We start from the raw sequence: 22355 nt of genomic DNA, 5'->3' as shown, positions 1-22355 counted from the left end.
TTCCTTTAACTTTCAGTTTAACTTGAAGTATTTTTTGTACAGCATGAACATAATTTAAACCTGCGACCGGCGAAGCTGGAGGTTGGCGCCTTAACCTGTTCGGCTAACTAATGAAATTCAAGTCTTCATCCTGACAATAGTCTTTCAAATCCTCATTATTTCTTTAATTTCCTTCGAAATTTCAATAAAAACAGTTTAATTTGACGTATTTTTTGTACAACGTGAACAGAATTTGAACCTGCGACCGGCGAATCCTGAGGTTGACGCCTTAACCTGTTCGGCTAACTAATGAAATTCAAGTCTTCATCCTGACAATAGTCTTTCAAATCCTCATTATTTCCTTAATTTCCTTCGAAATTTCAATAAAAACAGTTTAATTTGACGTATTTTTTGTACAACGTGAACAGAATTTGAACCTGCGACCGGCGAATCCGGAGGTTGACGCCTTAACCTGTTCGGCTAACTAATGAAATTCAAGTCTTCATCCTGACAATAGTCTTTCAAATCCTCATTATTTCCTTAATTTCCTTCGAAATTTCAATAAAAACAGTTTAATTTGACGTATTTTTTGTACAACGTGAACAGAATTTAAACCTGCGACCGGCGAAGCTGGAGGTTGGCGCCTTAACCTGTTCGGCTAACTAATGAAATTCAAGTCTTCATCCTGACAATAGTCTTTCAAATCCTCATTATTTCTTTAATTTCCTTCGAAATTTCAATAAAAACAGTTTAGTTTGACGTATTTTTTGTACAACGTGAAAAGAATTTGAACCTGCGACCGGCGAATCCGGAGGTTGACGCCTTAACCCCCTCGGTTAATGCAATTCCAGTTTTTATTCTGACAATAGTCTTTCAAATCCTCATTATTTCTCTAATTTCCTTCGAAATTTCAATAAAAACAGTTTAATTTGACGTATTTTTTGTACAACGTGAACAGAATTTGAACCTGCGACCGGCGAATCCGGAGGTTGACGCCTTAACCCCCTCGGTTAATGCAATTCCAGTTTTTATTCTGACAATAGTCTTTCAAATCCTCATTATTTCTTTAATTTCCTTCGAAATTTCAATAAAAACAGTTTAATTTGACGTATTTTTTGTACAACGTGAACAGAATTTGAACCTGCGACCGGCGAATCCGGAGGTTGACGCCTTAACCCCCTCGGTTAATGCAATTCCAGTTTTTATTCTGACAATAGTCTTTCAAATCCTCATTATTTCTCTAATTTCCTTCGAAATTTCAATAAAAACAGTTTAATTTGACGTATTTTTTGTACAACGTGAACAGAATTTGAACCTGCGACCGGCGAATCCGGAGGTTGACGCCTTAATCCGCTCGGCTAACTAAAGTAATTCAAGTCTTTATCCTGACAATAGTCTTTCAAATCCTCATTATTTCTTTAATTTCCTTCGAAATTTCAATAAAAACAGTTTAGTTTGACGTATTTTTTGTACAACGTGAAAAGAATTTGAACCTGCGACCGGCGAATCCGGAGGTTGACGCCTTAACCCCCTCGGTTAATGCAATTCCAGTTTTTATTCTGACAATAGTCTTTCAAATCCTCATTATTTCTCTAATTTCCTTCGAAATTTCAATAAAAACAGTTTAGTTTGACGTATTTTTTGTACAACGTGAACAGAATTTGAACCTGCGACCGGCGAATCCGGAGGTTGACGCCTTAATCCGCTCGGTTAATGCAATTCCAGTTTTTATTCTGACAATAGTCTTTCAAATCCTCATTATTTCTTTAATTTCCTTCGAAATTTCAATAAAAACAGTTTAATTTGACGTATTTTTTGTACAACGTGAACAGAATTTGAACCTGCGACCGGCGAATCCGGAGGTTGACGCCTTAATCCGCTCGGCTAACTAAAGTAATTCAAGTCTTTATCCTGACAATAGTCTTTCAAATCCTCATTATTTCCTTAATTTCCTTCGAAATTTCAATAAAAACAGTTTAATTTGACGTATTTTTTGTACAACGTGAACAGAATTTGAACCTGCGACCGGCGAATCCGGAGGTTGACGCCTTAACCCGCTCGGTTAATGCAATTCCAGTTTTTATTCTGACAATAGTCTTTCAAATCCTCATTATTTCTTTAATTTCCTTCGAAATTTCAATAAAAACAGTTTAATTTGACGTATTTTTTGTACAACGTGAACAGAATTTGAACCTGCGACCGGCGAATCCGGAGGTTGACGCCTTAATCCGCTCGGCTAACTAAAGTAATTCAAGTCTTTATCCTGACAATAGTCTTTCAAATCCTCATTATTTCCTTAATTTCCTTCGAAATTTCAATAAAAACAGTTTAATTTGACGTACTTTTTGTACAACGTGAACAGAATTTGAACCTGCGACCGGCGAATCCGGAGGTTGACGCCTTAACCCGCTCGGTTAATGCAATTCCAGTTTTTATTCTGACAATAGTCTTTCAAATCCTCATTATTTCTTTAATTTCCTTCGAAATTTCAATAAAAACAGTTTAATTTGACGTACTTTTTGTACAACGTGAACAGAATTTGAACCTGCGACCGGCGAATCCGGAGGTTGACGCTTTAACTCGCTTAGCTAACGAATGCAATTCAAGTGGTGGGATATACTAACAGTAATTAGCCACAAAAGGAGTATTACAAACAAACATACAGGTGAGGCTAATACAAGCGTGTTAAAAAGTGCAATTTTTTCTAAAATGTTTTATTTTTCCACAAGGTGTCACCGCTGTAATTTTATCTAAAAATTGGAATAATATAGTTAAATGATGCAATCAACCAAATCGCAACTGATTTTCTCAATTAATACGTTGTTTAGGGCAAGTACGTGACTGTAAAGAATAACTAAATAGATAACAAATTATCTGAACTGAGATAAGATTAAAAAACAAAACCCACCAAAGTAAAACATTTCAACATATCGGAATCGTATATTCTCCATTGCTATTGCCGATTTTACAAAATGTATTTGATCAGTTTTCGCACCAGACATTACCCCATTTAAACGACAAACATAGAAAAATCGATTTGACCTGACGTGGTGTTTGAAAATAGGTTTTGTTGAGCGCGAGTGAACATCGTTTCAATATAACCATAAATAAAAGTATTTTGAATGGAACACCTCGAGATATTTGAATCATAAACTCTATATTGATCATTCTATTCTAATTTCGTGAAAGTTTTTTGAGAAATTTTGGATTTTAGCGGGTAACAAGTGATTTCACATATAGATAGAGGTACGTGTGTCTTTTTCAACACTATTTTTATAGTAATATTAGATAATAATCCGCCGTTTTTTTATTATAAGTGCTTTAACAGAAAATTTTTCAAAATAATATCACAAATTAATCTTCTAAACTACGAGATTGATTATAAATTGTTATAATATCATTTGAGAGACCAAAAAAGGGGGTAAAAATAATACAAATAAAGAATTCTACATCCTACAGCTCCTTTGGAGTGGTCAAAAACCATTTGTAGAGGTAGAAACACTGAAATTTGACATATTTATAATAGTTGTATGCTTCTTATCAACATTTTATTTTTTATTGTCATAACTTTGGAACGTCTATGGGTATTTTATTTTTAACAAACTATTACGAAGATTTTATCTATTATCTCAATATGTTTATTCATATCCGCATTAAAACTCGATAGATAAATAATATTTTGATAATATTCAAAGCGAAAGTTTCGCATTGCTGAAATACTTTCAGTACGTTCTTATTATTAGAAGTTGTATGTACGATCGAGGTATCTGGCGCCATCTCTTTACGAGATGTGATACTATTATTTTTGAGGTTAGAAGTTTCGATTGTTATAGCATCAAACAATGATCATGACGATCACTTATATAAATCCGTGTGGTCTTCAGTCTTGATTCGACAGCGATATAAATGAAGAAGATTGACCACTCAAGGCCGATGGCGGTTCAAATACCATCGAGACAAACGTCAAGAGCCGACCGCCGTTGCACAACGTGTCGTCATTCGTTTTTTGGCGTGGGAAGGCGTTAAACACACGGACATTTTTCGGCGTTTATCAAAACAAGTTCGGTATTGAGTAAATGGACCGAAGGGTTCAAAGTTGGACGCGAAACCGTCAAATATGAGCCGCATGATCGTCGACTGCGAACCAGAATCACACCAGACAATATTCGACGCGTGTGGGATGAAGATTAGAAAAATTTTGGACCAACTTGGCATTAGTGTAAGTAGTGAAGAGGCTACCATCCACGAACACCTTCAATATTGTAAAATAACGTCAAGATGGGTTCCCAAAAAGTTGAACTTTGAGCAAAAATTCATACAATTGGTTAGGTTTTCGATTTTTAACGACAATCAATAAAAAATTCATCTGAATTTTTATTTTTATCGATATGAAATTAGTTTTTTTTTATATGAAACTCGATTAGAGTTTATACACTCGCGAGCAAGAAAATTTTTCTTGCTCTCCAACAATATGTGATGATCGGTAACCATTCTTTTGATGTCTGTTTGCAATAGTCCTGATTAGTGGTAACTGATCCTTGTAAATTGTTGTCTACTCGACCCACCACTATCAGTTAGCCATCAAACGTCAAAAGATACCCATACAAAGGACACAACAAGTGATAAAGCTGTTCAAGCGGTTACTGAGCGCTGAACCGTTTGCAAATTGACCATCGTTACCAAGAGATTATTTCCATCGAAGAAAAAGATGTGCATCCGAGAGAGACGACTGATTTATTGTCGCAGAGACTTTTGATTTTTTCATTCACGAGTTTATGTGAAAAAATTCTTTTTTATATAATATAATATCTACTTTCGATATTGCGAACAATTCGTATCGTTGTATTTTAGAGACAATTCTGAGTAAATTAAACATTAAAATAATCAAACCGTCCAACTTGTGTAACCTTTTATAACCTTTATTTTATGTACATACACAGACAATCACTGATAATTTTTTATCAGTGTACACAGGTAGGCATATCTAAACAAAGATAAGATATAATAAGTATTTAAAAAAATCTTCAAATCTCTATTACTTCTAAGTACATGCAGCAGTATTTAGTAAGCAATCACACGATAAAGTTCGTGCTTGAACGATTTGAGTTTATGAACTTGATTCAGTGTAAAAAGGTCAGTTAATTTTTTTATAAACCCGAAATTACCGAAATTTTAACACTTTGTACGAAAATTTGACATATTATCAAATATATTTCAACATATCAGAATAATTTAATCACCAAATATCAACATATCAGAATAATTTAATCACCAAATAATTTTCTAATTAATAAGTTATGTTTTTACAAAAGTTGTAATGTTTTCCTTTTTTATCTATACGATTTCTATTCGTGGCGTGAATTAATAAACACTATCTCTTACGTTCTTAATTTATTTGAACACTATTCACTACACTAACTTATAATAATTCACTTATCACTATCACTTAACTAACTAATAATTTATTCAACAGTTTATTATAAACTGAATTATACTGCGCTACACAAACTGCTTATATATCCCAAAAGAATTCTAAAACTTTCTAGAAAATAAGGAAACAAAATAAATAAATAAACAGACCTTCTTCGAAATTATTCCAAAGAAACAATGTAAATAAACCGTCTGCTATAATAAAAAGTTATATAAAAAATTAAAATCAAAGGCGCCGTATTCGCCGAATTTTAGAATTCCATAATAGTCGTACAAGGCCGACTTAAAAACTCATTTCGCGAACATGTTTGTAACAATATTTTCAAAATTGCCAATCAATAGACGACAAAATAAACGCAAATATACACTCATGATTAAAAAAATCGTTTCATGCTACACCCCTACAGTCACTGGACATAAAACTGAACGCAAAATTGTATTTTTCTTAGTAAAATCTTAAATATCATGACATTAGCGAGATTGGTAACTATCGTCGAAAACACGGTTCCGGAAGAAAAATGGAGTTGATGGATTCATTGTCAGTACATCGCTGAAAATCGGGCCCTCATTGGTGTTCCAAGTCCAATAAGGGCTCAGAGAAACGCGAGAAGTGGCTGTTGATGGTTGGACAGCCAAAAACGCCAGCTACTGGCCCCAAATTAACCCCAGCTCGCTGAGCAGTCCGTCTACGCTTTGCCAAGTTATTTGGACTGTCGAACAATGAGGCTCCGTTCTCTAATCAGACGAAAACAAAGTGTGCCTGCGTGGTAGCGATAGAAGAGGAGAAGTCTGCAGAAGACCTGCAGACAGAGTCGCAGTGCTGTATAACGGAAAACGTGACTTTAGTAGGAGATTCCTGGATCGTTAGGGCGAGCATTTCAAAGAAAGAAAAAAATTGTTTTTTATTAAAATTTTAGGGGATTACGACGTTCCCTACGACAGTTTCATCGGCGAAAACTTCTAATCATAATGCAGGACAATGCCCGTCCACATACATAGGTTCCGTACGGCAGTAATTACAGGATGTGGAGCTGCACCAGCTGCTGCTCCTCTGTATTGACCTGGTGGACAAAAACTCTTTGTGACACAGTCGGCTTCAGGTCGAATGCCTTCGTCGGGGAATATGTTATCGTCTTCCAAGCCGAAGAAACCCAGTAATCTTTATCTGCTCAAACGGTTTGTGCTAGAATGCAAAAATGTCTTACAGTAATTGGTGACGCTGATTCACTCGCTCAAATGGAATAAGCAATTCAACCAATTGATATATCTCGTCTTGTTTCGCAAAAAAGTGTTTCGAACTAGAGTCTCGTAAATTTTTAATGTTTCCTCAACACGACGCGTTTTACTCTTCATTACAACATCAGATACAGCATTTTGACCCAGTTGGTAGTAGTTAAGTTCATCTACTATTATATGATATTCGAGATTTTTGCGAGACTCTCTTGTCTTGCAAGGGAAATTTATAATATCGTCTCGATACTCGTCTCGAAAACGAGATTATCGTGGGCAACACTGTATATAATGAACGTATTCGATAATTATTATTGTGGCACGTCTATGAATCATCGATTTCCTTTCCTCTTGGATCCGCAAAGGTCTACGTTTAAAAATATGAGTCACTATATACAGGGTGTTCCGGGACTAATACAGCTATTAAGAAAAATTTTATTTTAATTATTAATGTCTTTCAAGTTTTTCCTTAAGCTAATAATATGATCTTCGATAGTATGTAGTACAAATGTTTATTTATGTTATTGTGTTTCAATACCTCTTGTAAGTATATTCAATAAATAATTACGATTTATGGTAATTTTCTTCAGAATGTCTCTTTATGGTGAACGTGAATCTACACGTCTCCCAAACCATAAATTTCATTAAATTAAGCAAATATTACCTTTTTGTTAAAAAATCGTTTGAAAATTTCACTTCTGCTACCTTTAGATTGTACAGGTTGTCCCTATAAAAGTTACGGATTGTTAACCGTTGACATAGACGTACGTATACATCCATTAAAAGAATTTTTTGTATCAAGTTCCGGAACACCCTGTATATATATTAGTTATCATGTACCGGGTAACTAAAAACGGTCGACGGCCTTATCTCTCAGGATAGAGATAAAAAATTATAACAAAAATGGCCCTGAACGTGAAAATTATTTTAAGTTCATCACTAAAGGGCGAATTTGAAAGTATAGAATAGAAAACGCAATTTTTTTCAAAATTTACCAAATCAATTGGGGGAGAGTGGGAACTTTGTTATGGTCCGGTTTTGCTTTGCCGATTTTTATAAACTTGATGTTGTTTGGAAGAGATTTTGTCAAGCAATACAAAATATATAAATTCCAAGCAATTTAATCAGCAACTTGAATGCTAGAGGGCGTTGTTTCCTATATTTAGAAAGTGAATTTGAATTCATTTAACATGAATATTGAAAGAGAAATTTTTAAAAATTTAAGGTTTTTTATATGGTGTTTTTTTGTTAGTTTTTATCGTTGTCGTATGACACCCCACCATTTTATTATACGCTATAAACGATACAAATTTATTTAAAGGCAATATTAGTATTCTCTTATCTAAACAAGGAAAATTCTTATCTTTCTTATCAAGAGATATATAGCTATATATGATTAAAACGTACTCTATTGCAACACGTAATTTAATTATCTTATATATATATATATATATATATATATATATATATATATATATATATATATATATATATATGTATGTACGAGAAATATAGTAGGGTTGAATTTAGTATAATTCAGCTTATCGTTTCGATGAGTTCGTACTTATCGAAATTATATCAAAAGATCATCGAGCTTCAAGGTTTTTGACAACTAATCAGAGCATGCAAAATATATTAACAGATTAGATAAGATAATCGCTATTATCGGGATGAAATATTTCTGACATGTGAAGTATCGTAAACTGTCATTTTTATGACATTCCCGCTATGATTACAGCATAAAATAAGAAATACGAGGTGTAGCGCGAAAAGTTTTGACTAGAATGTGGCATTTCCAATTATACCGGGACTAAATTTCAACGCCCTAGTCTTTAGAACAAAACAACATATAACATCACTCAATAATTCGTGTGACTGACACACAGATGGCGCTGCCATTGTTAAATCTGTATGACGTTTATGTACAAGCTCATCATTGAGTTCAAAAGAGTTATCCGGACTCTGCTTCATCGAAAAGAACCATTGTGCAGTGTTTGGCCATGTTTACACGTAATAAATCAGATTTTTTGCCACGATACGTGACAATAGATGGAACATGGATCCTTCACTTTACTCCGGTATCAAAAGGATCATCAACAGAGTGGACTGTAGCCGATGAACCACGTCCAAAGTGTCCAAACAGTCAGATTGGAACGTTATGACTTCAGTATTTTGGAATGCGCATGGAACATTGTTCATCGACTATCTCCAAAAGGGCGAGACAATCAGTAGAGAATACTACATAAAGTTGTTGGATCGTTTGAATGCAAAAATCAAGGAAAAACGGCCTCATATGTCGAAGAGAAAACCACTGTTTCATTAAGACATTCCACCGAATCACAAATCGATGGTGACGATTGTTAATTTGAACGAATTATACTTCGAATTGATTCCCCCATCCACCGCATTGTCCAGATTTGGCCACCACTGACTACTGATCTCAAAAAAATGCTCACTGGTAAGAAGCAATTACTAAAACTGAAGCCTATTTTGAGACAAAAGACAAATCCTTCTACTAGCACGGCATCGAGATGTTATATTGATGAATAAAATCGATTTTTGGCAAAAAACGCTAACGAACGCTATTAAAGTGGTGGGATATACTAACAGTAATTAGCCAGCTTTTCTCAATCTTCGTTTTACTATAGAAGTACTCAAAGGATTATCCCTAGATTCATTGATTGGTTTTTCGAGGTCACCCTGATCGTTTTCTATCGCCAAAGCTCTTGGTGGATGCATATTTTTTCACATTTTTGTCCACGATACGTCGAGGTATTTTAAATTCAGCGGTAATGGCAAGGTTAATTTTGCCTAGGCTAAGAGACTCGCGATTAATGCAAGAATTTCAACCGATAGTTTCTTGGTTCAAAACATTTTGAAACTTGCAAGTCTGAATTTGCGAGAACGAAAAAAAAAATAAGGGACACTATAATTTTTGGTTTCGACCTTCGCTTATGGGATGGGCAAAATTTTTTGACCGGTAGTGTATTTTATAAAATCTAACGAAAGAATAAAGTGAAATTATTTGCGATAATATTTGAAAAGAAATCTCATAAATAGACACAAATTTGTATTTGTAATCTTTCGACAAGACTCGTATATAAATTAAAAAAATTTCTCTTCTGATATTTTTGTTTCCCGTGGTTGTTCATTGAATATAACAGCGATTGAAATTTGTTTTAAAAGTTCTTATTAACACTCATTTGTTCTTAATTACTCTCTATATTGAAATCAAATCAAAAATTTAACACATGATTTACCCTGTAAGTTTTTAATCACCGGCACCAACAATGCTGTTTACAGTCGTGTAAATATCACGATCTTTATTAAGCTACTACGTAAGGAGGTTTATCAGTGAATTAGCCATATTTTTTTACAAAAAATGCTAACATTGCCCAATGTATCAATAACCAAACGATTGTTCATCAACCATTAACGTGATGTATTCAATTTCTAGATGAAGGAAAATTATATTAAATTACTGATCTAATATTTTTGTTTCAGTATCGATGTTAAAAATTTGAATTAAGAGAAGAAAATATGGTCTGATGAATATGCAAAATGAGTATAGAACATTTCAAAAAAAGACTGATTCAAAAACACCAAAAACCCCTATTGGAAGCACAGACTAATTCAGTTAGGGAAGAAGTTGATGAAGAGACTTCTTCAAATTCGTCTGGAAGCTCGACGGTGTCGAACGACCAAAAACAAGAAAAGAACAAACATAAAACCATTCAAACCAAGGTGGCCAGAAAGAGAAACGTCTGTAGAAGTAAATTCAGACATAATAGTTTGACGATATTTAAGCTTGGTACAAGTAAGTATGTTCTATTTTTGAATTAAATTCGATTTTGTAATTAGAAGGTTGATTCCTAATCGATATTTTGTCATAACATCTACTTCACTATCTTCTAAATACATCAAGAAACTTATATAGATATATTTTGATTTTCTTTATACCTAACAAGGTATCATAATTTATTTATATTTATATTCTTACCTATTTGTTAAAACCGTTGTGATCAATATTAAATTTACATTCAACACTAAACATGATCTACATTGAGTGTTTTATGAGATTCAAACAATTTATAATAATTATTATAATTTAATAATTGTGAATTCCTCATCACATGTTTACATTTTCAAACTACAGAAAAAAAAAACATTTTCGTTTCATATAAGAAATGTCATTATTTGAATATTGACGTATGTCATCAGTTTAGCTAACCAAAGAAAACAAAATTCACTACAACTATATTACCAAATATTCTAATCCTCTTCGGTAATAAATATTCTCGTTAGTTGTAAATTTCTCATTGGTAAATTGATTTCAATGAATATTATAAAAAACAAATGTTAATTTTTGAGGTAATATACTATTATTAATTTAGTAAAAGCGCATGACTTACCAGACCATTTTTTTGAGAGTAATAAATTATTTTCACTAGATAACGGATTTTTAAAATGTTTATTGTATGGTAAACAGTAATAAATCGTTTATTTTTACGTAATTATTTCATTGACGACATCGATTATACCAATTTTTTCATTACAAGAAATTAATAATTCCAAATGATCTATTCAAATTATGTGTTGTGAATCTTTACATTTTCATATTTTATGATAAAAATTCAGCGTGTAGGCAGCACTGTCAGAATAAAGGCCTGGCTCGCCTTCTTTTTTTAACCTAACGGATGTTGTGCAGGTTGCATATACGTAACAGAAGTAACTGAATATGATATTAAAAGAGTCTTCCTGTCGATAAAACAAGAAGATATGAGGTTAAATGGAAACAAAAACATAAAGAATTGAATAATAAATGAAAAAAATCCAAATTGATAATTTTAAATCTAGTATAATAACGTAAAACTTTTTTTATGAAGTATAACAGATGCATTAGCATATTGAAATCAAGTATATATTATTCAATCTTATTTATCTAGTTATGATAATTATCCAAATTAGATCAAATAGCTTTCAAACAAAAAAACTTCGCAGTTATATAATATGAAGATAAACAAGTTAATCTAATCACATAAATCAAAAAATAACCGAGGGTATAAATAATTTATACATATTTATCAAAAAAAGATAAGATGAGCATTTTGAATCTTTGATAGATTGAATTTAGTTAACGTGGTGGGTTGGTATCTGTTGTATATCCAATAAAAAAATTATCAATTCAGCTCATACTGATAATAAAAAAATTATAAATAAAAAGTGCTTCATGAAAAAATAAACAAGGCTATTAAATAAATACGATTAGATTGGAATCCAAATTCTTTTGTATAACTATACAAGGTGATTCATAAATAATTGTTAAATATTTTACACAGAAATCACCGTACCGGGTGGGCAACTAAAAATTACTGTGTGAAATAATGAACAAGGCTATTGAATAAATATGATTAGATTGGAATCCAAATTCTTTTGTATAACTATACAAGGTGATTCATAAATAATTGTTAAATATTTTACACAGAAATCACCGTACCGGGTGGGCAACTAAAAATTACTGTGTGAAATAATAAACAAGGCTATTGAATAAATATGATTAGATTGGAATCCAAATTCTTTTGTATAACTATACAAGGTGATTCATAAATAATTGTTAAATATTTTACACAGAAATCACCGTACCGGGTGGGCAACTAAAATTACTGTGTGAAATAATAAACAAGGCTATTGAATAAATATGATTAGATTGGAATCCAAATTCTTTTGTATAACTATACAAGGTGATTCATAAATAATTGTTAAATATTTTACACAGAAATCACCGTACCGGGTGGGCAACTAAAAAGTGTTGTGTGAAAAAATAAACAAGGCTATTAAATAAATACGATTAGATTGGAATCCAAATTCTTTTGTATAGCTATACAAGATGATTCATAAATAATTGTTAAATATTTTACACAGAAATCACCGTACCGGGTGGGCAACTAAAAATTACTGTGTGAAATAATAAACAAGGCTATTGAATAAATATGATTAGATTGGAATCCAAATTCTTTTGTATAACTATACAAGGTGATTCATAAATAATTGTTAAATATTTTACACAGAAATCACCGTACCGGGTGGGCAACTAAAAATTACTGTGTGAAATAATAAACAAGGCTATTGAATAAATATGATTAGATTGGAATCCAAATTCTTTTGTATAACTATACAAGGTGATTCATAAATAATTGTTAAATATTTTACACAGAAATCACCGTACCGGGTGGGCAACTAAAATTACTGTGTGAAATAATAAACAAGGCTATTGAATAAATATGATTAGATTGGAATCCAAATTCTTTTGTATAACTATACAAGGTGATTCATAAATAATTGTTAAATATTTTACACAGAAATCACCGTACCGGGTGGGCAACTAAAATTACTGTGTGAAATAATAAACAAGGCTATTGAATAAATATGATTAGATTGGAATCCAAATTCTTTTGTATAACTATACAAGGTGATTCATAAATAATTGTTAAATATTTTACACAGAAATCACCGTACCGGGTAGGCAACTAAAAATTACTGTGTGAAATAATAAACAAGGCTATTAAATAAATTACTGTGTGAAATAATAGGGCTATTAAAGGCTATTAAATTCTTTTGTATAGCTATACAAGGTGATTCATAAATAATTGGTAAATATTTTACACAGAAATCACCGTACCGGGTGGGCAACTAAAAAGTGTTGTGTGAAAAAATAAACAAGGCTATTAAATAAATACGATTAGATTGGAATCCAAATTCTTTTGTATAGCTATACAAGATGATTCATAAATAATTGTTAAATATTTTACACAGAAATCACCGTACCGGGTGGGCAACTAAAAATTACTGTGTGAAATAATAAACAAGGCTATTGGATAAATAAGATTAGATTGGAATCCAAATTCTTTTGTATAACTATACAAGGTGATTCATAAATAATTGTTAAATATTTTATACAGAAATCATCGTACCGGGTGGGCAACTAAAAAGTGTGTGAAAAAATAAATAAGGCTATTAAATAAGTACGATTAGATTGGAATCCAAAACGTCGTAATTCCTTTATAAACCTATACAAGGTGATTCATGGAGAATTGTTAAATATTTTGCAGAGAAATTACTGTACCGGGTGGGCAACTAAGTAACAAATTATATAAACCATGTAACAAATCTAACAATTAACAACTCTTATGACTGACTGACAGCAGTTTCATTTTCTACCATTGCCTGTCGTATTATTCCTATCAATATATCAGGATTTGTTTGATCTAAAAAATTCCGAAAATATTTGGAACATTCCACATTTTAGTTTCAACCTTCAACACTTGAGGAAGATACTTCTTAAGCGGAGTAATGATAATGTCAATAACTTCATTATCTGTCTTGCCGAGCCACGTTCGCCCTGGTTGTTCACGTGCTGATCACGCACTGATCATTGTTTTGGTTTACTATTTTTCTTTGATGGACTTTAATAGTTCGTAATGTAAAGTTCCTTGAAAGATCTATAATTAATAGCAATCATATCCGATTCGCTACGTAAGCTGAGAAAGTGGTAAAACATCTCAAAGTTCTATCGTCAAAACGATCTTTCACCACTATACACGGTATGGAACAATTTTTGTACTATTTCAAAGGATTCATAAAGTTTTATCAAAATTTAATGATTCTTTTGTATCGTTACAGGTGTCCCAACCTCATTGTGCAAATCTAAAGAGCCCTACAATGTTAGTACGGAAAAAAATCTTCAACTTTGTTGCGAAAATAAAGAAGCGCAGTCGAACAACAACAATAGCAATGTCGTCAACTATAATGTCGTTTCTGAAACTAGCAAAACAACCAACAAAGAAGCCATAACAGAACAAATAATAAATTCTATAGATACTAATAAAAACATCCAAAGATCTCAATTATATAATAATAAATTATCAGGAAAACATATTTTACCCGCCATAGTACCGGAAATTAGTTTCATCAATCAAAACAGCTCCATACGAAGATATTCAGTTGACGAAACATCTCGAACTGAGACCAACACGATACGTAAATTACCATTACATCAAACCGCACCAATATGGAACGGAACCACCCAACAACCACGTCTACCAATCCAACGAACATGTACAGAAAGGATTTCACCAGATTCCACATCATCTACCGTGGTAATACCATCGAATTTACCATACAACGACACCAATCCTCCTCCAATAACAAATATGTGTCCGTACATTCCGAAAAGTTTACCTCTGAACGTATCACTGCCCAGTAATACAACGATAACCCCAATTACACACCCCAACGCATATTTTTCGAAAACCAGCGATCCTCAAAGATACGTCGAGTCCGTATTAACAAAACCTAGCGGCGAAGTAACGGATACTCCCATAAATTTATCCGTCAAAGAAAATCTGTTGAAATTAATGGATCCGCATTTCTACAGTAAATATCAATATATTTTAGACAATATAACCCAAGGGATAGATGAACTGAAATTAGGATTGTCGCTAAGCAGTAATAGATTCAATACTTCAATTCAGGATTATCATAAATTACTGAGAATAACGGTAGCTAAAGCGATGTTGCCACTATCGCGCCGATTAATGCGCGTTCCTTTCAACGCCGAAATTTTAGCGATCTTCAATTATTTTTATCAATATTTGACGTTCGTAAAAGTGGCAGTAGACGTTTCGATCGAATTGAAACTATTCATAGACGATTTAATTAACGAAATCATATCTTTTTTAACGAAAACCATATTCAACGACAGCACCATTAACCCGACTTTGAGACGGTATACTATAAAAATATTAACGCACGATTTGGACTCGCAAATACCTTTGCTCAAGGACGTTTTACCAATAATACCAGAGAAATATACGGATCCGAATTGGATGAGGCATTTTTTGAACGCTTTGAAACGAAACGTTCCCAATACTAAACCGAAACCGCCAACGAAAAGAAAACTAAATCATCTACAATCGAATAGCAAACGAAGTACCAACAGAAATAAATCAGTTTTGCCAACAGATAATTATACACCAGAAACTAGTAATATTTTGAGTGTTAGTGATTCGTATTCGATAAATAAAAGTATTTTAGATAAACCCACTGTAATCGTACAAGATGAATCAATGGAAGTCACGGTAACCGATAAAGATACGCTGGTCGATAAACAAGATAATACTAAAGAAATACCACCGAGTGAAATGGATATTAAAAAAGAATGGTTTAAATGTGAAAACGGCGTTACTGAAGATTTGAATTTGTTCAAAGAACTTTTGAGAAACGAAGACAAAGAAGTTTATAAGAAAGTTCTAGAGAAACTTGTAGGATTGAAACAAACGACTTTATCACACGAAATCATCACCATCGACGACGAAGAAGAAGGTAAGTCATTAATTATGTAAAAAGTGTTTCTAAAGTAATCTGTTTCTAAAAAATAACGATTGTTAGGTATTGTATAGTATTTCTTTCGAATACTCTTTGCACAGCTTCGTGAAAAAAATGGCGCCTTCAGAATGACAGCTCGCAGAGAATCAGTCAATAATGTTTGGAAAAAACAAAATGGCGGCCAGGAATGTTAAAAAAATCATTATGTGCTAATGAAATTCGATATACGGGAGTTTTTGGGGTCACTGATTACGAATCCATTAACTATTTTTCAATAAACAAAATGGCGGCTTCAAAATAACAACGCGCAGTGTTGAAAATTCATCATTTTCTAATGAAATTCGATATACGGAAGTTTTTGGAGTCACTGATTACGAATCCATTAACTGTTTTTCAATAAACAAAATGGCGGCTTCAAAATAACAACGCGCATTGTTGAAAAATCATCATTTTCTAATGAAATTCGATATACGGAAGTTTTTGGAGTCACTGATTACGAATCCATTAACTGTTTTTCAATTAACAAAATGGCGGCTTCAAAATAACAACGCGCATTGTTGAAAAATCATCATTTTCTAATGAAATTCGATATACGGGAGTTTTAGAGGTCACTTATTACGAATCCATTAACTGTTTTAAATAAATATTAATAAATCATTAAAAATTTGGTATGCGACGGTTTTCAAAGTGGCCAATTACGAATACGTCAACAGTTTTTCATAAAACAAAATGGCGACTGCAGAATGGCGGCCAATAATGTTAAAAAATTATTATTTTGTACTAAAAAAAGATCTCTGATTAGGATTATTATTTATTAGGATGATAGATACTAGAAATTTACAACAAACTTTAAAAATTACGAAATTAATTAGAATATCTCAAAATATCAATTTCAAAACTATTTTTCAGATACTTCGAAAGAAGACCCGTCGATCGTCAAGACCGAAATCAAAGATAATTCATTTATTGAGAAAAGATCACGTTCAGATGTTGTAATAATAGAAGTTGACGAAGAAAATCATAGTATTGGAAACAATACTTCAGATAGTAATCAAAATTATATAAAAAATATCAAAATACCTTGTGAAACACAAACACCACAAGAAGTAGAAACGTCTAACAGCAGCTCGAAGATATTGAAAACTTGTAGTGTTCAATCAGAAATAAACTTACCTAAGACGAACAACAACGAAATAATAAATTTGGTATCACCAACACATTATAACGGAATCAAAAATATTGAAACAGTTTCCTCGAAATCATATCCAGAAAAAACAAAGTGTCCAACACCACTAATTGAAACTATAGAATCCAACACAACAAAAACGTCGATGAATACTGGAAATCTGTCTGCGTTAAAACCGGAAGTCGAAGATATTTCTTCAGATGAAGAAGACAGAAAACCGTTTGTAAAAACAATAGGTTACGATTGCACAATATCCGACCCAGAGAGATTCTTCGAAAACTCCAATATACATATTTGTAAATTAGTATCCACTAGTGAACCTTGTATAAAACCAGATCCAATACCGAAATATATTTACACAATGCCAGTAGGTCCGCTAACACCATTACAAACGGAAAAAAAGAAGAATATCATCGAATTAAGCGAATTCAACGAAACTAAAAAATCATTGACGTGTAGACTGAAAATTAACAACGAACCTAAAGTGTGTACACCGAGATTATATTCCGTGGATTCCCCAAATCAAAGCAACACTCCCGAGAGTGTATCGCCGTCGGATTTAGTTACCGAACATTTGGGTACGTCTGGAGCAAATTGGAAAAATTGGATAACCGAAGAGCGTAACAAGAGTTTTCTAACCCAACGTCGTTTATCCGAAAGAAGACAATCCATAGAAACTATCAGCAGCGTCGGAAGCGATTATTCCCCGAGCGTAGACCACGAAGAAAACTACGTGAAAATTAGAATAGAAAAAAAGTGGTACAGAATCAACAAGAGTGTAATGGAGTGCATTCCTAAAGGAAAAATGACGTACGATAGAGAAAAAAATCATTTAATCAGATATTTCGACGACGCACAAATAGAGCAATTCATAAAAAACGTCAATCTCGATTTAGTAGCGGCTTCGGATTTTTTCAAGAAGATGAGAGAAAGAGTTGGAGGTTATTTGTGCGATAATATATTCCTGACGCCTTTCGAAGTTCCCGAGAATAACGAAGTGATCCAATTATCGAATGATATTAGTTTCGCCAAAGACGATAATATATCCGATCCGGAACTGTATGTCGAGGAAGTCGAAAAAGTCGAACGGTTCGTACCGAAGGACTTTTTCGGTTTTTACAAATACGTCACCGGGTATCAAATCATACACAATCACGATCCGATTTCGTTCCAGATGTTTTTGACTATGCACAACACTAATCGGATCAAAAGTTTCTACAGAAGGTATTTATTATCAATTTTAGAAAATAAATATGTGTGAGTAGGTTTAGGTTCGTTTTGGATATTTCATTTGATAAAAGTTGCTATTTTGATTTGTCTATGGCACATTTTACTATTCAAATACAACATCAAAAAGCGCCTCAATTCAAACGTCAAACATTTTTAGGTTAGGTTGATATTTTTATAATGTAATTTTACTAATAGTCGTAATCTCATTATTGCTGAAAAATATCATTGAGGGGCTTATAATACCTACAATGCCGGTCATCAAATACTTTGTTAATTCATAATCGGTTTACAAACGTAGATAAGAGTTGTAATTAATACAGGGAGGGCCGGAAAGTTCTGCGAATTTAAATAAATAATAATAAAAAAATTCACTCAAAATGTTTAAGTGATTTTAACAGTTTCATATTCAGTTTTATTTTATTTTAGAAAGTTTTACTTGTGAATCAAGTTTATAATATCCGTCTAACTAAAGTATATTGAGTAAACATTTTTTCGTACCGTATAGTGGTCAACACATTTTAAAGATCGTGTACAAATTGTGAAACGTGAACGGTAATGAGATGGGAACATATTCAATCCAAATTTATGACTAATTCTGTTCAGGCCTTTTTTAATCTCTTTTTTGAAACGTAATCTCCTTTCAGCTCATCAAATATGAAGTGCAAATCTTCAATCATTCTACCAAAACTCTTTATAATATTGTGATAATGTAAACAATTTGAAAAAGTTAGGTCCGGATCTTTCGTTTCATGTTAAAAAGAAGTTTTTCTCCGCTTTACTCTTTAACTTGAAGAAACATTTATGTGGCGAACGACCTCCAAGAATGCAACAATTAATATGGATACTGATATGGATATTTCGGTTTGTGATTCTCTTAATAATATAATGGTTGTCAGATTCTTCGTTTTCCTGGATTCATAATGAACTTTATTATTTCAAATAGAGTTTTATCGAACTCGGCTTTAACAGAAGTGTCAAGTTTGAAAATGTAGTTTCTCTAAAATGTAAAAAAGTCGATATCTCTAATTTAAACTGACTGTTTGAGATTTAAACTTTACTTGTAAAATGGGTCTAAAAAAACTTTTCTAAACAATATGAGAAAATTAACTAGCAAATATTTCTTTTGTTATAAAATACCAACTTTTATCTAATGAGTCGATTATAGCAATTGCAGTAACAGATGATTGTGATAATTATGTAAGAATTTATAGATTTATTTATTTTTTAACATTTCACGATGTGTCACGATTATTCATTCACAGTATTGCAAAAATTTGAATATGACTTTTTTCTACCTTCAGTCTATATATTCGAAGGATCCCAGTAACGTCATTAGTTTTTACAATTTTAATTTTAACAGCACTCAAAACTTAAGTAGCAACCCTCCTATTAACACTACAATTGCTTGTGCAGACTCCTTGCGAAGATAACGAATTTCTTTGAGCATCTTTACATGTATTGTTGCTACTTGAAGATGATACTAGTTCAGAGTGCTGTTTATCGCTATTTGAAGATCTTGCAGCTACTTATGCAACACAGATTGAAAACAGGAAGAATGTTGCCAGCAAATTTATTCTTATTTCCTCAATGTATACCCCAGCAATCGTTGAGGATCTCCATATCACTTGATTGTGATAATACGTTTGTTGTTAACATGTAGTTTCCCGTAATTGAGTTTTGAAAATGGTTTTTGTATCTGTATCTAAGTAAAAAAAAAGTTTCTTTCGAACAGCGCGGTAAATTATCAACCAGCTTGTTGCGCCACTGATGTTTGCTAACATAAATTACAGACTTTTCCTTTATATCTAATTTATTCATTGCTATTGGTAAAGTTTGCGATTTTCATCTACACTCAATATACAGGGTGTTCCAGGACTCCTCGTTTCTAAGTTATAGGTTTTAAAGTTGAGGAATCAGTGTTATTTTTTGGATCAAGTCCCGGAACACCCTGTATTTTCAATTTGTTTCGCTCGTTTCTATAATTTACAAGACAATTTTCTTTCTCAAATAAGTAGATTTAGCTACAACTGTATTGTGAGCCTTGACTGAAGTAGAAATATAATTTGTGAATCGAAATGGTTATCAATTACCCTTATGGGTAATTTTAAAAGAAGATGCTATGTATCTGTAATACCTACATGGAATGGTGGTACTTAAATTCATAATTTATTGTATAATTTTTAATGTGTGTGTACTTTTTATATTTTTTTTAATAAAATGTTTAAAATACAAAGTTTTGTCATTTGTTTCCTTTAAATATAAAAAAAAATGTTAACAATCATTAATTCATTTACTGAAAATCTGAAAAAACATCTATAGACACGTCAATTTTCCAATCCACTTTTCATGACAAAAGAGGTTCATATGGTTTTTATTGATAGGATATAGAGGATCTATAATCTTTATCCATTTAAACAGCTAAACGATGTTTAGTTTCGACGCTGCATCAATTCAAGATGACGTTCTACTCAAAATAGTACCACGTGACCTGATTTGAAGGTGAAAAATGACACTATAAAATGTAAGGTTATGTTCAATGAAAAAAAAAACTGGTTAGATATTCCCAATAAATTTTATTATTTTATCAAAAATATTTTATTTGTATTTTAAAGTTTTGATTTTGGATTTTCCTCTCCCTCTTCTTCGTTACTCTTCGCTAATTTATAAACAAATTTGTGTGCCTCGTCATAATAAGGATTGCACTCCTTTCTGACTTTGTCAATCCATTGTTTTATTTTTGGATAATGATTCTTGATGTCATATCCTGCAATTTCTGAAATACAAACGTTACACACCAAACGCTTCCAACAGACTGTATAACTCACTTATTTGTTCTATTTCACACGCTGCATGGATATCAGAGTACGATACTTTATCTCCATCAATAAACGTCCCGTTTGACAAAAAGTAGTTTTCGAAATCTTTCAAGGATCTTTCCATATATTTTTTAGTTTTCTTCAACTGTTCTTCAGTTGGTTCAGTTCCTCGTAACAGTGGATTAGCCCACTATAACGACGATAACGTCTCATTATGAACAATTCAAATGAAATTGATATATTACCTTGGTTATAAAATATGTCGCACAATTCAATCTGAGATTTAAATGATGCCATTCTAAGTATTCGTCTGTTTGAGCTTGTTTTTTACTATCTTTTGGATACCACTGATCAGAAATTGGATATTGACGACTCAGATATCTCACAATAGCAACACTAAATATATATTTTATAATTTTTTTTATAAATAAATTGTTAACTAAGAAAACTAAGTTGCTGTTTAATAATTAAAATACTGTCTAGACATTTTAACCATTAAACTTTAATAATCAACATTAGAAATAGTATGTTTTTGAATAATATCTTACCTCTCGTTCAGTACAAAGTCACCATCATGAATGACAGGCACTCTGGGAATTCTAGAAACTGTTTTTGAAAATTCTTCCTTTAAATGTTGTCCTGTAACATACATTTATAGTGATAACTATATTCATATATTATTTTGCAGCTTACTTTTTGCGAGATCAACTAAACAAGGTTCAAAAGGCAAATTAACTTTTTTTAAAAAAATAAATATTGATCTAGAAGGCTGAGAAAGTAGATCGAAATATAATTTTAAAACCATTTCTATTATTCTTAAATTGATAATTATTCTATAAAAGATTGAAGCAAATAACGTAAGAATGAAATTGTTTTATCAGTTATTATAATAAGTAACAAAGTTCAACATTTTATGTGTTAATATGATTATAATAATAATAAAAGTATAAATTAAAAATCACGGAATTTGTTTTTTGACGTATCTAATGTCATATTTGTAGGATACGCGTTGTACTCCGACTCTACACTTTATGATCGATATGCGATCGATTAAAATATTTCCTAAATCAATAACTAATAATTACTGTTTAAAAAAATTT

At 32.1% G+C, this 22355-nt stretch overlaps 2 protein-coding genes across 3 annotated transcripts; one reads left to right on the top strand and one right to left on the bottom strand.

The window, feature by feature from the left end:
- The first annotated feature begins 2903 nt into the window (after window positions 1–2903).
- LOC130895411 (uncharacterized) lies at window positions 2904–20672 on the top strand. Of its 2 annotated transcripts, none has more exons than XM_057802664.1 (4): window positions 2904–3225; window positions 10144–10456; window positions 14320–16020; window positions 16933–20672. In XM_057802664.1, the coding sequence occupies exons 2-4, from the start codon at window positions 10201–10203 to the stop codon at window positions 18468–18470; spliced, it is 3495 nt and encodes a 1164-aa protein (XP_057658647.1). In that variant the 5' UTR covers window positions 2904–3225; window positions 10144–10200; the 3' UTR covers window positions 18471–20672. The 2 variants fall into 2 exon arrangements, with proteins under 2 accessions (XP_057658647.1, XP_057658646.1); XM_057802663.1 differs by lacking the exon at window positions 2904–3225 and adding an exon at window positions 5031–5112.
- A 320-nt stretch (window positions 20673–20992) lies between these two features.
- Window positions 20993–22168, bottom strand: LOC130894964 (glutathione S-transferase theta-1). Its single transcript, XM_057802034.1, has 5 exons — window positions 21949–22168; window positions 21804–21894; window positions 21501–21651; window positions 21265–21445; window positions 20993–21212 (listed from the first exon to the last, which is right to left on the bottom strand). Exons 1-5 carry the CDS (start codon window positions 22058–22060, stop codon window positions 21046–21048), a joined length of 702 nt encoding a protein of 233 aa, XP_057658017.1. The 5' UTR covers window positions 22061–22168; the 3' UTR covers window positions 20993–21045.
- Window positions 22169–22355: the final 187 nt, after the last annotated feature.

This window comes from Diorhabda carinulata, chromosome 6 (genome assembly GCF_026250575.1).
Source record: "Diorhabda carinulata isolate Delta chromosome 6, icDioCari1.1, whole genome shotgun sequence".
NCBI lineage: Eukaryota > Metazoa > Arthropoda > Insecta > Coleoptera > Chrysomelidae > Diorhabda > Diorhabda carinulata.
The sequence above is the reverse complement of the archived record's forward strand: the minus strand, read 5'-3'. Positions and strand labels throughout refer to the sequence as shown.

Bases quoted from the DNA above. Each gene is read 5' to 3' on its own strand.
- LOC130895411 (XM_057802664.1), top strand. From the start codon at position 10,201: ATGAGTATAGAACATTTCAAAAAAAGACTGATTCAAAAACACCAAAAA. The intron at 10,457-14,319 runs GTAAGTATGTTC...GTATCGTTACAG, and splicing joins GATATTTAAGCTTGGTACAA to GTGTCCCAACCTCATTGTGC. The intron at 16,021-16,932 runs GTAAGTCATTAA...ACTATTTTTCAG, and splicing joins CATCGACGACGAAGAAGAAG to ATACTTCGAAAGAAGACCCG.
- LOC130894964 (XM_057802034.1), bottom strand. From the start codon at position 22,060: ATGGTTTTAAAATTATATTTCGATCTACTTTCTCAGCCTTCTAGATCA. The intron at 21,895-21,948 runs GTAAGCTGCAAA...TGTATGTTACAG, and splicing joins TTTAGTTGATCTCGCAAAAA to GACAACATTTAAAGGAAGAA. The intron at 21,213-21,264 runs GTGAGTTATACA...TTTGTATTTCAG, and splicing joins GTGTGAAATAGAACAAATAA to AAATTGCAGGATATGACATC.